At 41.9% G+C, this 18,131-nt stretch overlaps 1 protein-coding gene across 2 annotated transcripts in view; it reads right to left on the bottom strand.

Moving 5' to 3' along the window:
* The window catches only part of LTBP3 (latent transforming growth factor beta binding protein 3), a 339,672-nt gene that overhangs the window by 130,357 nt on the left and 191,184 nt on the right, over positions 1 to 18,131 (bottom strand). For both annotated transcript variants that reach the window (XM_086938082.1, XM_086938083.1), the window contains exons 15-20: positions 13,885 to 14,004; positions 12,942 to 13,067; positions 11,416 to 11,538; positions 10,713 to 10,832; positions 9,043 to 9,171; positions 1,943 to 2,110 (exon numbers count right to left, since the gene is read on the bottom strand). In XM_086938082.1, the coding sequence (XP_086794208.1) occupies positions 1,943 to 2,110; positions 9,043 to 9,171; positions 10,713 to 10,832; positions 11,416 to 11,538; positions 12,942 to 13,067; positions 13,885 to 14,004 (786 nt within the window). The remainder of the gene's footprint in view (positions 1 to 1,942; positions 2,111 to 9,042; positions 9,172 to 10,712; positions 10,833 to 11,415; positions 11,539 to 12,941; positions 13,068 to 13,884; positions 14,005 to 18,131) is intronic.

Raw genomic sequence — 18,131 nt, 5'->3', positions numbered from 1 at the left:
AGGCAGTATATGTTTCTTTCTCCATAGAAAAGTATTACAGCGTGAAAGCGCATTTGTGTAAAAAAAATTCTTAACTGTAAAAACTGATAGTTCAAAAAGTACTTACCCAATTATGAAGTTCTTGATGTTAAAAATTCCATAAAAATACATGTTATTTTTCTTGAGTTTTTTCTAGAGGGTTTGTCTCATTTATTGACTTTGTGTACAACAAATGCTTAACACTTCCCTCTGATAAACCTAAACTGCTCGACCACACTACCACAAAAGAGAGCATTTGGCATTATTTATTGGTATTATTTATTTAAGCCCTGTAAGCCAATAAGAGTCATCTGGACTTTCTACATAGTGTAACTCATTTTGGTACACTACATAAAAAGGCAGCTTCCTTACAGATAGGTACCGGTGCCAATATTGTGCAGGTTTGTATATGCATGTAAGGAGTTTGATGTGTGCTTGTTTTTTGGATGGAAGTCAGTGGTGGGAGCTTGAGTGTGAGCCTGGCCAAGAAATGTTGTATGGTCTGGAGTCTTCTAATCAGTTGAGGATTATTTCGGAATACAGTGCATTTCAAAAAGCTTAAAATGGGTAAACTCTGTACATGGCTGATCAGAAAATGTAAAGAGTTGTGACCATAATCACCACTATCGTGACCTTAATAAAGCTGAAACTTTCTTTAATGTTTAGTAGGAAATTAAAACATTTCCATATATATCTAGGATATGTATAAATATGGATGGGATCAGTGGTGTGTGATGACTGAAAGAGAGGAGGTGGTCCACGAACAGGGCTATTCTACCTTCTAAGCTGTTTACCCATTGGAAGCCTTGAACCTATGCACCACACAGGATGCAGCCCAGGAGGAGTCTATTGCTAGCATGAACAGAAGGGACGAGAGCGGGCAGCCCTGTCTTCTAAGAACAAAAGGGGACTGTAAGGGTCCTTTTCACACCAACTGTAACTTGTATATTTTTGTATTAGATCGCCATGTAGGAAAGAAACTTTGCACAAAAGTTCATCTTACACAAGACTTGAAGAGAAATCCTAGGTTAGTGAATCGAAATCCTTCTCAAAGTCCAGAAACAACATGATCTGTCCTTCAAGCTTGAAAGACTTTGAAATCGCAAAATGCACCTTCCTGAAACAGTGATGTGTACTTCTATGTGGCAAGAAGCCATGTTGATCAGTATGTATAATGGAGGTCAGCACCTTAAACAGTCTAACTACCAATATCTTTGCAAATACTTTGACTTCAACATTTAGAAGGGATATAGGATGGAACGAGGAATAGCAGTCTGGTTGCCCTCCTGATTTTGGAGAAACCACAATTGTGGCCATATTAAGGTCATCGAGAAGAGTGCCCTCCTGCATTGATTTAGGGTCATATTTAGGAGGTGAAATATCAAAGGTGATTTAAAATGCCTGTAATATTCTTCTGGGAAACCATTTAGGCCTGGGCTTTCTTTGGATGCATATTAGCTGTCGAGTCTGCAATCTCCTCTTCACTTATAGACATTTCCAGGATTGAGGTTTATTCGTTTAACTGGAAGGTTGTTTATAAGTGGTAATTTAAATTACTTAGCGAGGGAAGAGCAAGCACTGTACGGGGCGCAATAGCATTCTGTATAAGCCTCTGAGATCTCCTGTGTGCCATTGTAGTTTCACACTCAACTGGGTATTTGATCATCAGACTCTTTACTGTCGAACCTGTAGCTTTGGGACCTTATACCTACTTCATCAGATTATTTTCTTGCTTGTGATTACAATCAGGTCTCAAACATCTAGAGGGGAATGAAGGCTCCATGTAGTCAATGTTAAAAGCACTTCTCATTTTTATCAGAAGAGAACAAAGCTTTTGGAAACCTCCAATCAGCTTTTTTGTAATTTGTTCTGAATGTTGCAAAACCACCCATAACCACACAAATGGTCAGGCAAGGCCTCTTACCTGAGTTGGTCACAGGGCAGGGATAGATCTCACAGTGGTCACCCCAGCCAGCTCCGATCGAGCAGCAGCACTCTTGCCGGGTGATGTTGGTTGCCAGAACACTGTCACAGAAGACAGTGTCATCAAAGTTTAGGTAGCACTCCTTTTTGTCTCCTGGTGGCTCCACTTCTGGAAGCAAGGAAGAGATAGAGATGCAGGTGAATTTCAAGCACAAGAAGAGTTATTGGGTGAAAAGCAGAATTTTAGAAAAAGCAGATTTGTCAATGGGGAAAATAATATGTAAATGTGTGTAGAATGTCAGTTTGTTGGAGGCCAAAACAAGCCCGGGTTAGATGTCCTGCACATCTAACCTGGGCTTGTAATGGAATTCTATAACGCATATTAGCAATCCCATTATCGCCTTTTTAGCGGCACTTTCCTGCCGCTAAAAACGGCGATAATTTTAACGAGTTTCTTGCTAATATGTCCCTTGGAGATTTGCTTCATTCACTCAAATATGCACATATGAATTAATACACACAGGCCTTGTGTGGGTGCACACATATGGTTAGTCTCTTGAATGATGCCATAGACAAACTATACACAGAAATGGAGCAAGAATTTTCAATGCTTCTGCAAATGGAATTTCGCTTCCTGTTATGTTTTTCACAAACCAAAAACAGACAATGTTCAGGCTTTTTCCCAATAATTTGGTGTCAACATTGAGTGATATCCCAAAGTTGCTGCCTTACCTTGCCTTATGGAAGTGCTGGCCTGTATCTATAACAAGCATTGGAAATGCAATAGGTCTCGCATTAGAAAAGTTGGAGCTATTGGTCTTTTAAATGACAAATAATTTATTTATTTGTTGGTTTTTAAAATAGCTAAATTGATAGCGTTGTCATTTACAACGCCAATAGTTATAACTTTCGCGAATGTGACACCTATAGCATTTGGAATGCAACATGTTTTGTATTTACGTGACTTAGAAGGCAGCTCTGGTCGTTAGGCGACAGACAGAGGAAGACAGTGGGAGACAGAGAGGAAGACAGTGGGAGACAGGGAAGGAGACAGAGGGAGGGAGGGTGACAGTGGGAGACAGACAAAGGGAGGGAGATGGTGGTAGACAGAAACAGAGAGAGGGAGACAGAAAGGGAGACAGATAGAGGGAGACATACAGAGGGATGAGGTTGACAGGGAGACAGCGAGAGAGAGGGAGACATACAGTGAGTGAGAGAGGGAGACAGAGGGAGAGAGATAGAGGGAGGGAGACAGGGAGAGAGAGAGGGAGGGAGATATATATATATACACACACACACACACACACACACACACACACACATACATATATAGAGATGCCAGGTCTGGTGGCTCAGTAAACAAAGGTGTCCGCTGCAGGGGCCTGTGTTCAACCTCATGGTCACAGTTTTCTATTTTTGCTATAGCCCCTCCCCCACTGGTGCGGCCCTTGGCCACAAACCACACTGTAAATTTGGTCCCCGAGAGAAAGTTTTTGAGTACCCATGGACTAGAGTAAATAACTGTCAGAGGAGAAAAATGCACTTGTCTTATCTGGACAGCAAAGCTCGTGTAGTACAATCAACAACATTAAAGCAATAAGAAGATGGCAAAATGTAATCACAAATCCATCAATAAGATGCATTTACAATGCAATCAGTCTCACAATTGTGAATGTTAGAGCTATTGGCAATGTAAATAATAAGAACGGGTGCTGCAGAGGGAAATTAGAAGGCATGAACTGGAGGGGGGGGAGCGAGTGAGGAAACACTGACGCAGATGCTGACAGACTGCTTACTGGCTGCAGCTTGAAACTACTCATGTGAAATTACCACAGCTCAGTGTAGATGTCTGATGAGAACTTGTCGGTGAATCTGCAAAGCAGAAAGGTCTTGCCCACACCAGAGATACTTATGAGTATCACCCAGAAAGGGTGTTTATAATGCTTGGAAAATACCTTTGTTGGGATCTCATTTAAGTATGCTTTCAGCTCCTCTGGCCTTGAGCTCCTCGTGAAACAATACATGCATTGAATGACATTCTATAATAATATACAAATAATACAATATAATGGGGTAATAATGAATGTGATAAGAACAATGCTATTCATCACAACCTGCCCTGGAGTCGCATATGATATCTGCTCAGATGAACCCCTCCCCCCCCCCCCTTTACTTTCAAGGCATCCTTGGCGGATTTTAACCTAATTATTACTTCAGCTCCACTTGTGTCAGGATTCTTACAAGCCATGGGTGCTGCGATTTTATGTCTGCACTGCAGTTCCTTGGATTGCACATTTTATGTGGTTTTTTTCTTTCTCTGAAGTCCTCTGCTGCAAGTATTATTAAAATCAGAGACATGGCATTGGTAAACAAGCAGCGACCGGCGGGTGGATGGACTGGGTACGGCATGGCAGATGAAGTGAAATACAAGCATAGCCGATTTATCTGTCTCTGCAGCCGAAATCAGCAGTTGAGGTATGTAATGATTCCTTAAAGCTGCTTGGAATTCCTGGCTCTGTGAATGTTCTTGGAGTGGGTCCTCACTGCTGGCTTTACCAGGACACGGTAGCCACCATGCTGTGCTCTGTTGCAAATGAAAACACACCCTACTGCAGTGTCCTAGTGCCTCTGGAGGGAGGAGGACACGTACTTAAACAAGCGGTGATGGGTGTGAGGTGGCCTGGGGATGGCACAGGAGATAAAGTGAAATACAAGCAGCGCTGATACATCGGTCTCTGCAGCTGAAAGCAGGAGCTGAATTGTGTAGTGCTTACTTAAAGCTGCTTGGAGTTCCTGGCTGTGTGAATGTTCCTGGAGTGGCGCCTCGCTGCTGGCTTTACCAGGACGCGGTAGCTGGCCATGCCGTGCTCCATTGCGACTAGAAACATACCCTACTGGAGTGTCCCTCCCAGCGCCCTTGGAGGGAGGAAGAGACATAGTTAAGCAACAATGGGTGGGAGGTGGTGTGGGGAGGCCATGGGAGATAAAATGAAATCCAAGCAGTGCCGAAGCTGAACACACTGTATGAAATAGTGTTTAATAATGTATCACTGCCATGTTGAAGCTGTACGGTCTCTGCCTTACCGTAAGCGAGAGCTTAGGCAGAAATGGCACAGACCAACTTAATTAAAAATGACACAGTGTGTGGGGGATCGAGATTAGGCCAGGGGGGAATACAAGCAGCGATATCGAAACACACAGTATGAAATAAAGTGTTTACAAATGTAACATGGCCTTGTTGAAGCTATACAGTCTCTACCTTACCGTAAGTGAGAGCATAGGCAGAAACAGTGCAGGACCAATTTGATTAAAACAATAGATCGTGCGGGTGATCGAGATTATGTCTGAGGTTTTAAAAGTGGGATGTGGAATCCTGCTTATAAGAAGTGCTCATGTACTAAATTAAAAAAATAGTTCTGAGGACACGACATTCAATGGCACTAGTATAAGCGGACACCAGCTTTTTCCCTGCCTCGGACATGCAGTGTTGGGGAGGGGGGAGGAGAAATGCGACACGGCGGGCAGGGGAGGGAACGGAGCGGGTAAACAAAAGAAGACGGAGGGAAGGCAGAGAAGGGGAGGGGGGAGGAGAAATGCAACACGGCGGGCCCAGGGGAGGGGGGGGAGCGGGGAGAGCCAAAATTATACACGTTTAAAAAAAAACAACGGGCCAAATCCAACAAGGTGCCTTAGTCTTTCCATTACGTTCAGTGGACTGGCCGGATAGTGGTTCCAAATTCCATCAGCAAATAATGGAGTGCAGAGGAGTTGAAGAATGATGACACTAATTGTTGCCAAAGCTATGAATCTTAAAGACGGAGGGAAGACAGAGAAGGGGAGGGAGGAGGGGGGAGGAGAAATGCGACACGGCGGGCAGGGGAGGGGACGGAGCGGGTAAAAAAAAAAAACAAGACGGAGGGAAGGCAGAGAAGGGGAGGGGGGAGGAGAAATGCGACACGGCGGGCAGGGGAGGGGGCCGAGCTGGGAGAGCGGCGATGAGGGTGTTAAGCAGCAGGGGCCTTTGAAGTGAAGCTAAGCTTCACTTCAAAGGTGTGGGAGGAGTGCTGCTGGGGAACAGATGGCGATTTGATGATGTGCACGCGCATTTTAGGTCAATGCACTTGAGCATTGACCTAAAAGCGCACGGGCACAGCATCAAGTCGCCAGTCAATCGCCAGTCTAGGTAAAGCTTATTTAAGCCCCTATTGTCTCGCTCTGCTCAATGCGCATGCGTATTGAGAGGCGAGACCTAAAAATGCAGTGCTGTTGTAGCCTCATTGGTTTTTAAGTTTTGGTTCAAGCACTTCCATTGCTTTTTAACAATGTTCAGCCTCCTTTAGTGGAAACGGCCCGACGTAAGAAACTTGCCATTGTATCTAGAGCTGAGGTCCTTGTTAAAGAGAATCTAGAATAAATTGTCTTTCCGGCTGGGTAGCTCATATAGAGTCAATTGCGTTCTATATTTATTTTCTATTGTATTTTCTCTTTAACAAGGACCACTGTTCATTATAACAATAATTGTTACCCTAGGACCTTGGTTACTTATAGGGTTCCCTTGTCTTCTAACACACGCATTGTATCTAGAGCAGCGCTTCCCAAAAGTTTCAGAGCCCTGAACCAATATTTAGAACAGCAAACTTTCCTGATTCACCTAGCCTTAACAGACATGAGATGGGACAATTTTTTAATACAATTGCAGACAAGGGTTACAAAATGTTGCTAATTACCAATATATCATACTCTTTGATGATTTTTGTTGCTTCCCTCTCTAATAGCAATAGTAAATGTCACGACCAGGACCATGGCAGTTCCTGTCAATGCATTACAAATGACCGCTTGCTTGGCAATCAGTTATAAATTTGGCACATGGTCTTTCCGCCACGGGGACGGAGTAATTTAGTCCATCCCGCTGGTGGAGCAATGGGCCATCTGCAAAATAATAAACCAGGCCCTAAGTAATTTGCCCAGAGCCAAAGCCAGGATTTGAAATTGCTTCATCAACTTGAAAGTCGCCAGCTATGGCTTCTACGCCACATCCATAATTCTCAATTTATGGGTAAAAGGCATACACAAATGGGATGATTGTGTATGCTCATGTATAGTGAGCACATTCTCAGTTGAAATGGCTTTGAAGTAAAAAAAAAAACATCAGCAAAAAATACTGGAAGAATACTTGCAAGGGTTTGTTTCCATCACACTTCAGAATTAGAAAAAAGTGCCTAATTTTCGCCTTCTTAACTGCTGATATATTCTGAAGTATGTGTACACATCAGTATCTCTATTATGGGAGAAACTGCACTGGCTACCGGTCTGGCAACGCAAAATGTACAAGACTCTGACTTCCCATTGGGCGCAGGTTCAAGACTGATTTGCATATGGCTGGGCTTCAAACTGGAATGGCTTGGTGAGCAAAAAAACGATGGATTTAGAACCATATCTCTGTACTGAGGTAAATGTATGACATTGTTCTGTATTCTGTCCATCAATTGTTCTTTCTGCAAGACTCTGCCTTTGACACATCAAGCTCTTCACAACAAAGGGCCTGTGTTATCTAAATGAGAGGATCAAGGAATATAGACAAAGGAGGTCCCTGCATTCCAGTAGTACTGATTTAATCGTTGTCCCCCACTTTAAAAAACAACGCAGAGGAGGCTCCCCTTTTACAGTTAAAGCGGACAGTATGTGGAATCAGATGCCTGGGCATCTGAGATCCATTACGGAAGAATCAAAATTTAAAAAAAGGACTGAAAAAAATGTTATTCAAACTTTAGTGATAGTTTCTTTTCCGTCCCTATTTGCCTAAAGCAGTGGGATACTCTTTTGTGTAGCTGTGCACTTTACAAAAACCTCTCAATTATTAATTCATACAGTTTGTTTACAGGCATTTAAATGTTGTTGTGTGTTACATAAAAATGACATCCTACAGCCTTTCTTTTCACGCTCCATGTACCTCAGCAAGACTGTCACATAGTACTCTTTAAAAACTCCTCTGACTTTGCAGAAAAAATGCAAACACCAATCACATGTTAAACGAATAAGTAGAAATTTGTCAGAAGACATAGCCAGACATTTGACCTCTGTCTCTGAATATAGCAAATATGACAAAATAAACACAAAATGTAAAGGCAACTTTATTTATTGCTCTTTCATGAACCATCAGAAATAGGCTGGTGACCCACCAGTAGGTTGTGACCCACAATTTGGGGAACAGTGATCTAGAGATTCAAGCTCAACCTCACTGATGAACTCAAGAGTCAAAAACATCTCTGGAGTTGGTAGTTGCTAAGTTTGGGATTGCCTGTTGTCTCAAGAATTGGTGACGCGATCTACCCTTTCTGTTCTGACTCCTCTTTTGATTGCATATCAGAACATCGAGCACCAAAATATTGTGCTAAAAAATTATTGTACCTAGAATATTGACTACTACAATATTGTGTAAGTAATTATGTATAGGCAAGTATAGATTTACTCTTCTTAACGTCACATGTGCATGCCTTTAACACCTTGGCTGCTATGGGTTTTCCCGCTGGGTGCTAAAATATCAAGATCCCCATTATTCATGACAAAGCCAGCTCGTCATAAGCACAGGGCAGGTAACACCCTTTGTCATCAGCACTGAAGGGGTTAATATATGTATATTGTTAACCCCTTCCACGCTGATGACGAGCTGGGCTCGTCATGGCGTAGCCTCCTCGCACGCTGATGATGAGCCCAGCTCGTCACGTAACATGCGTTTTTAAATATCTCAGCGCAGGAGCGGAATTCCGCTAGCGGACATGAGGTTAAGACACTTAAAAGTCACCTTAAGAGTAAATCTATACTTACTTATTTATGCTTACCTTCACAATATTTAGGTCAATATTCTGGCTATGGTATTTTGTACCATAATATTTAAAACTTGAGATGCAGTATTATACCCTTCTTTTGTGAAGGCATGAACCCATCCTCCCCCTCTCAGTTAGAACACAAGCAGACGACTTCCTCACATTTTGTCCTCACCATGCTGTGGAGGAATACTCTTTGGATTTAATAGAGGTTATATGTATATGTCTCACTGCTACTCTAGTTTTAATCTGGCCACAATTCTCAGCACTTCCTTACCCTCGCATCCATGTCTATCATCCGTTGGTGCAAAGCCTTCGTCACAGACGCAAACAAACGAACCATCAATGTTCTCACAGACACCATGTGGGGAACAGAGGCTGGAGTCCAAATTGCACTCATTGACATCTAAGAGTAATGAGAGATAAGTACAAAGCAATGAATACAAAATAATTGCAAAGAATGTGTCTGAGGAGTGGTGTGCCCTGTTCTACTGAAAGGCAATGGAAGAAAACATATATTTGGCACTTATAATTAGCGATGGTACCATTTTATGATTCTGAATGCTTCTGTACACTGGCTCTGGTCCAGAAGATATTTCGACTGTTTTAACTTAACAATTATTATCAAAGTGTGAAACTGCAACAGGAATACCTCCTTTTCGTTCTAAGTGGGATGTGTATGCCCAGATGAGGGTCCCTTGCTTGCTGCGCCACTAGATTCAAACCAGCCTGGCTGATGAGGAGTAATAACCCGAAACCAGTCCCAGGATGCTTGTTTCCAGTCCAGGGAGGACCTGGTTTTGCCGGTTTAGGTTGGACTGCTCCTATGAGGAGCAGGGTCAAGACTGATTTGCATATGACTAGGTCCAAACAGGGGGGACATAGTGAGCAAAAGAAAAATGGATTTAACCCAGATCGCTTGATTGGAGGTGAATGTATGATTTATCCAGCATTCCATCAATCATTTGTTGCTGCAATACCTCCATGTGCAACACAATTACTTTTTTTGTATACGTTTGTGAGTTTCGTTACATTACGTGTTTTTTACATTGAAAAATAATTCATTGTTTCTTGACCCAAATAATGCAAAGAAACTACATGATTTTATATAATGCATTACTTATCTAAAAAAATACAATTGCAGTTTTCTTAATCCTCCCTAGAAATTCCAAAACATGTCAATGTATTTTTTTTAGAACGCCACCTACAAGACTTTTTTGATTACGAGTTTGTGGTATGTTTTTAAGTAGAGATGGAGAAAGTCTAAGAAATATACTGGCAATGCCTCTGATTAGTTTAGATAGAAAAATGAAATCACACTAGGAATATATTATGATTTTTGACAACACCATGCTATAATTATGAAAATCATAGTTTGAAGGGGCTACGTGGCAGAAGTGATGGCTTTCGAGAATGTAACAGTAAGTAGCAATCAACAGGATACAGGCTGGTCACAGCCTAGAGCACCAAAGTGAAAATCAATTAAGGCCCTAGGGGCCAGATGTATGAACACATTTTCCCATTGACACAGAATGGGTAAAACTGTTTGATACATATGGCCCTAGAACTGCTATTGATCAAAAAGATCTTTCCTGTCTTTTCCTGAAAAGGGATACTAAAGAGTTGAAGAGCTCTAGCACTTGCAGTACATGACTCTAAAAATAGTTTTTGTCCCTATTATTGAGTCTGCAACACATGGGTTGCTACACTTTACCATTCTATGAATGTCTCATATGGGTTTTATTCATTATGAGCACAGCATCTGTAATTGTTTTTGTAGCTTCTCGGTGACTGCCCATGCACTGATTATATATTTGGCAGATGCTCAGTGCCTCACCATACACGCTTCACTGATCTTTGCCTGCTCGCTAATGGATGGCCTCTTTTTGCCGATACAGGTTTACGAAGTTTCTTAGTGACTTCACATGTTAAAACGTATGATATTACCTTGACATCTATGGCCTAACACAAGCTGATATCCCTCTTGGCAACGACATTGGTACGTTCCAACTGTGTTAATACAATCACCTCCAACACAGGCGGATGGGAAGTCACATTCGTTAATATCTGAAAACAAAGCACAGTGAGAAGTCCTGAGCTATTACATACCTGGATTATGTCACTTTGCTCCCTCCCCCTTTTGGGCAGATGTGGTATGGCTATGTGGGTGGAAGAAAAAATGGCTTTCGTTTTAAGTACTTTCTGTGAGACCTTGAGTTTCCCTTTTTCAGGTTGAAGAACCAGAACCAGATTTGTGTGCCTCTTGGAGTGACCTTTGCATTCAGCCGTCGGATAGTAGAGAAGCCAGGGCTGGGTACACCCCTGTGCCTCTAGAATAGACAGGAAGTGAATATGACATTGTTCAAGGCAAAATACTCAGTATAAGAAAATCAGGTTGCATGTCAAATTATCAAGGTCAAAGTCATCCACCTGCACATATCATCAAGGTAAGCTTACAAACAGAAGCCCATTTTACTACTCTAAATTCTTGTGGAGATGAAGTAAATTCAGATCGATAATAAAAGTTTAGTATTTTTAGCAAAATGCAGAAAAACATACCATTCTACACAGTAGAGAATGGATCGTCGAGATGGGTTATTTGAACCGGAACCCCACAAACACAGTATCACTGTTTTTCCATGTGCCTCACCTTCACAGCGGTGGCCATCTCTAGCAGGTTGATAACCAGTATCACAGTGGCACTGGAAGCTGCCAGGCCGGTTCACGCACACCCCGTGCATGCATGCACTCATGTCATCACATTCGTTGATATCTGAAAGGAGACAAATCTACTTTATGTAACTAACTCTCTACTACATCCCACACAACTGCATCCTTGGTTCCTTTGTCTCATTTAAGTCACCATCCTTAAAGGCCTTAATATTTAGCATCCTGTGTTCGAGCTTAGTTTTAATCAAAATCACTCATCATTAGGTGATCAAAAATGTCACTAAATAATCAATGAAATGGAGATTACAGCCCCTTCAAATGAACTTACACTTTCCTGTTTCTACACACTCTGCACGTCTACACATTTATCTGTTTCTTATATGACCAGTAATGTAACAGCAAAATTGTAATAGCCAATAATTTCTGCAAAGTCTATTTAGCTTAATAACTAAAACAAAATAGATATCATAAGGCACAAATAACAAAAGATATGTGACCGGACCCTGAAACACACTCATCTAGACATTTGTGTTATGTCTATAAATTCACGTGTATTTCAGTAACCAACTGGGCTGTTACTATTAAGACATCCATGTTGAAACGAACAACTTTCTATGTTTCTCAATCACATTAATTCTATTGTAAGATTCTGCTTCTTGGCCAAGACCCTTATTGCCTGTGGCTCGGTACCATATCTGCACTGGAATCCCTGGATAGTAGAGCTGCAACAGCTACCAGTTAGAAGGCCACTCCTCAATCAATCAATCAATCAATCAATCACGGCATTTGTAAAGCGCGCTACTCACCCGGGAGGGTCTCAAGGCGCTGGTTTCTTTACATAAACGTTAACGACAAATAATGTCACTGAAACTAAGGACAAGTAATTCCTATAAATATGTATCACCTGCTTTCCTTTTCAGTAGGGGTTAGCCAATAAATATTATGTTCTGTTTTCTGGTCGTTACACTTGATGTAAAGAAAGTACATTAATTTACAGGAACCAGAGAAGTAAGATGGGCATGTTTCCGCTTTACGTCAAGGGAAGATAATCCCACATTGTTGTCTTCTTACCCCCGCGTGGCAGACCATCCTACTATCCTCAAAAGCATTTAGGGGAGAGATTTTTGGTATATCGAGCCCTCTGGAGGTAGCAAAGTCTAAGATACCAACTACTGAGACCTCGGATAACCATACTGCAGTACGATTTGCATCTCCCTGCAGAAACGTGTGAAATGTGAGCACAAAGCTGCAAATACATCTGCTCCAATCTTAATCACCTGCCCTTGTCATGGAGAGAATCTCCGAATTCCTTGAAAGAAAAAGTTACACCTCAGAATAGTTCTTCTCCGTTGATAACTTCAATGTAAACAATAAGAAGATAAACTTTTTCTTTGATATATTCACTGAAGATGAAATGTAAATGTATCGATTTTTTTTTTTACATAAGTTTAAATCAAGGAAAGATTCAGTTCTTACAACTATTATAGTTTGAAGTGATTTTCTTACCGATACACCCCTTGGCATTGGCGGTGAGTTCAAAGCCAGCCCGGCAAGAGCAGCGGAAGGATCCTGGGATGTTCTCGCACCATCCATTCTCGCAGTGGGAGCTGTCCTCAGCACACTCGTCCACATCTATGACATTGGAAGCACAGTAAAAAGCGAGGGGGAAAGATACTGGCCATTAGGCTAATCACAAATTAAGAGTTCCAATAATAAGTGAAGAAAGGCAGTAGGAAAATAGAGCAAGAGAAATGTATCGCAAGGAGCAACAAAGAGAAAAGAAAAGGAACATACACATCCTGAGTACAAAGTTTCATACCGTAGTGCACCAGTGTCAAGCCTTACATACATTGTTTTTCAAGATCCACAATCTAGTGTAAGGAAAACCACACCATGGACATGTTTGCAGAATCAGTACATTGAAGCAAGTGCCCACACAACAGTGCATAACTTACAGCACAGTACAGAGGGGCCAGGATTCACACTTTATAGCACCAGTGTAGCATCCCACTGCAGGCCCTTAACCTAGGACACTGGTGTAAGATTCACTTTTCAAGCCTTGTTGCACACGATCCATACATTAGTGAACACGTCCACTCCTGAATCGATTAGTATATTATCCTCAACATAGTGCACCAGTGTATGATCTGCAGCCGAATGCACCAGTGAAAGATCCGCAGACTAATGCACTAGTGCTGAGATCACATCAACATGCCTTAGTGCTTGGTTTTACAGTCTATGCCTTTGTCTGCAAAATTCATACATAAATGCCCAGGCCCATTCCCCAATGCATGATTCAGTCTCCCATCCTCTGTGTGAAGAATCCAAACCCCAGTTCACCAATGCAGAATTCACACTAGCAGCCTCTGAAGACAGAATTAACATTCCATTACAATAGTTCCATGTTAATGTAACCTTCATGAAGATTAGAATGTTGAGCTACTCTCACCGTTGCATTCCCCTGCCTGGCTGTAATACCCAGTTCCACACGGGACACACTTGTAGCTGCCCGGTATGTTCTCACACTTGCCATCTGGGCAGGTTTTAGGATTCTGACATTCGTCAATATCTAGAACAAAAAATCATTAATTTAAGGATATTAAACTAAATAAATTCTAGAAATATCTGGATAACATTAACATTTTGTACATTTTAAATATATGAATAAAAGACAGTAAGTACTTCAATTCATCAACTGGCAGACTCGTAGGCAGAAGTGACACGAATTCTGGGAATGAATAAAGGCTGGGCATGAGACTGCAAATCGTGTGAGCAACACTGCACAGTTTTTTACTATTTTATGAACTTCTCAATTGACATACTACTAACATAGTATTTTGTGCCTATATCTGGGAAGAATCCTGGCACAGGATAGTCATTCTGGGTGTACTGTGATGGTAGTATATTATATATATATTATAACCCACATCAAACTTCACCATATTCTAGACAACACAATTAGGATTCAGAAAGAACCACAGCACCAAAACGGCACTCATTGTGGCCACCAACAGCATTCAAAACATCCAGGACTGAGGAGAAACAGCACCCCTCGTCCTGCTCAACCTCTCCGCGTCCTTCAACAGTGTCTCCCACAGCACACTCATTAGAAGACTCCACGAAATTGGCTTGCAAGAATCCGCTCTCAAATTGATCTGTTCCTTCCTCATGGGAAGAGTCAGGCTGCCACCCTTCACATCAGAGACTAAAAAACTGATATGCTGCGTGCCACAAGGATCCTCCCTCAGCCCCACTCTTTTCAAGATTAACATGCCACCGCTCATCAACCTCATCTGATCACAAGCCATCACTGTTATCTCCTACGCTGATGACACCTAACTCATCATGTCCCTGACGGACAGGACACACACCAGTAGAACCAAATTCACCAACTGCATGACCAAGGAAGCAGACTGGATGCGAGCCAACTGCCTGAAGCTCATCTCCAACAAGACGGAAGTCTTGGTCTTTGGCAACAAGACCCTTCCTTGTGATTCCACCTGGTGGCCGTCGGAGCTAGGACCAACACCCACACCTACAGACCACGCAAGAAATCTAGGGCTCAAACTACATGACAAGCTCAACATGACAGCTCAAGGCAATGCAGTGTGCACCTCCTGAGTCCACATCGTACGCATGTTGCGAAAAACCTTTGAAATGGTTGCCTCAGAACACCAGACGGGCCATCACACAAGCACTCATCACTAGCAGGCTGGACTATGGCATCACTCTCTTCAAACAACTCCACAGACCACAGACCATTCAGAACGCAGTTACAAGACTAACGCTCGACCTTTCACACCGCACCTACATCACACTGCACCTCAGTAAGTTTCACTGGCTCCCCATTCATAAGCGCAGCCAATTTAATTGTCTCACGCACACAGACAAAGCCCTACACAACACACCACCAGAATACCTGAACAGCTGCATAGACTTTCACACCCAAGACATGGAACCACCTCCCTCAATACATCAGAGCCTCCTCCTCACTTCTTGAACTCCACATGAAGATAAGAACCTGTCTCTTCATATAAGCATCTTAGGACTACACATCTGCATGCCTGCCCAAGCACCTGGATACATAACATAGCATAACATAACATAACTTGTACTGGAACTTCAATGCTAAACTTATTTAATTTACAATTTGAACAATAGCATGGTTTGTGTTAGAAAATGTTACATGTGCCTTACTTTGGTAAAGATGACAACATACTGCTCTCGCTGATATTTACATTTTGGCAGCCGTTAGGATGTGGCTTAGGAATCGAATGAAAGACAATTTGTTTAAATGTTCTTTTTTATTTACATTTTGGACTCTCAACAGTCTCATATATTGCTCAAACATGGGGCCAAAAATAACTTTTAACAACCAAATACAAAACCCTGTCTGCCTATTATATAGTTTATACCAATACCATGTATCACCCCAGAATTGTAATTCACCATTGTGGATCAGCTACATTAAACCATGTGCCTCTTCCAAAAGTATTCCAGATTTAAGCGTGTAACCCCTGTTGAGTGTTGTCTTTACTGTTGGTGGCCCAGCTCTATCATAATGATGCATTCACATTCTTAACAGAAATATCCCCATCAAAAGTATTCCCTTCGGACGGGGGAGGTTTCACAAAGATATATGTTACTTGTAACTGCACAACGCAGGTATGACTGACTTTCTATTGTAAATACCTTAATTAACCTCTGTCCTACAGAATCCAATTGACATCCTCATTGCTTACTCTTCGTTCCTATGCCTCATCCCTACTTCTTATCCATCATTCCTACTCATCATCCCTACTTCTCATCCTTAACACATACTTCTCATCAACAGGGGGTTACTTCTACCCCATGACTGACCCCTTAAGTGGCTCCGTTTTAAGTACCACCTACAATGGGATCGTTGCCAGTCTGACTGCATTTGAAGATATCTTCTTGTCACTATCACGGCAAACTATCCTTTCTTGTAAATCAAGCTCACCCCATGATCCCTGTCCATCAATCATCCTTCATGAGGCCACTGAAAAAGTAAATACATTCATCAACCAAACCCTCAATACCTCCTTAGCTACAGCTGAAGTTCCCTCAGTCTGGAAACTGGAAGTAGTCATGCCTTTGTAAAAAAGCCTCTATCGGATCCCACAACTTTGCCCAATCTCAGGCCAATCTTCCCGTTGCCTGTACTAGCTAAAATACAGGAGAAAATTGTAAGTCAGCAACTTATCTCCTATCTTGAAAGCTCCAACTCTCTTCACGCATGGCAATTTGGTTTCAGGCCCAAACATGCCACTGAATCAGCCCTACTTGAGGTTTCAGAAGCTATTAAAATGACCCTGGATGCTGGGAATGATGCAATATCAATACTGTTGGACCTCACTATGGGGATACTTGCAACAGGAAAAACTCCAAAAAATAGAGAATACGTTTTTACGGACCCTCTTAGCTGTTCCCCAATCAACGCCTGTGTATACAATTCACACTGAGCTGGGACTGAGCTATATTTCCGATCTTATTCGTTTAGCCCCTGTAACGTGCTGGGTTAAAACTTGGACTAACAAGGAGATCACATTGAATCATGCTATCCTTAAAGATGTAATGGCACTTGATAAAGCACACAAAATACCCTGGCTATGCTACATTAGAGATGTCTTTGCTAAACTGGGACGCCCAGAGCTTTTTCACTCTCCGCACTTGTTGCATAAAAATGATTTGAAGTGGATAAAAACGAACTTCATGAGGATGGTAGAACAAGAGCGGGAATATGTGGAGATGTATAAACCCCTTGTTAGATCTAACTATGGTTTAAAAACTACTCCACATATAGAACCTTACCTCAGAATTGTATCCATTCCACAGCATCGACATCTTCTGATTAGATTCAGATTAAGTATTGTTCAATATACCCTGGGTATTTCTTGTGTGTGGGGGAAACCGGACCTTACACCTCCTTGTAGCTGTGATAGTGTCTCTCCCCAAAGCCTTTTGCACTTTATTATGTTTTGCCAACATTTCTCGGATATCAGGAAGCAATACCTAGTGCCAATACTAAGAGAAGCGGGATTCACCCAGGTCAAACCAGCACTGATGTTTTTACAAATGTTAAGCACTCCGAGGGTGATGTTCGGGGTTGCCAGCTTCCTGGTGGCTGCTGTCCGTAATAAGAATAAGAGGGTGGCATTTAGGCAACTGGAGAACTGATTATATCCCCTTCTCAATGAACTGATTATACCCCTCTGCAAATGAATTTTGAGATTTTTTTGACTTTTGAATGAGCCCATTACCAATACCTGATTTTATGTCTTTTTTACATGTTACATGTATATATTTTAATGTTTTTAATATTCTTGTGTGTAATATAATTGTGTGATCGCTTTTATGATTTTTAGTAATCGAAATAAAGTACTATTGACTTGACTTGAATACTGTTGGACCTTTCTACAACATGTGATACCATCTCACGTGATAATCTCTCCCAGAGAATCCAAGTCTTAGGGGTCTCCAACAAAGCCCTGTATTTGAGGAGACAAACTGCTGACCTAGGTGAAATCTATTGCAAAGAAAAACCGATCACCAAGGGTGTACCACAGGGATCATCATCCTTCATCCTGCTCTTTTTGTTATCTATATTGCCCCTCCTATATCTCTGATTAACATACGCGGACAACACCCAGTTGATCTGCTCTCTAGATAAGGGGA

The sequence above is a fragment of the Lissotriton vulgaris genome, chromosome 9 (assembly GCF_964263255.1).
Source record: "Lissotriton vulgaris chromosome 9, aLisVul1.2, whole genome shotgun sequence".
NCBI classification, from domain to species: Eukaryota; Metazoa; Chordata; class Amphibia; order Caudata; family Salamandridae; genus Lissotriton; species Lissotriton vulgaris.
The sequence above is the reverse complement of the archived record's forward strand: the minus strand, read 5'-3'. Positions and strand labels throughout refer to the sequence as shown.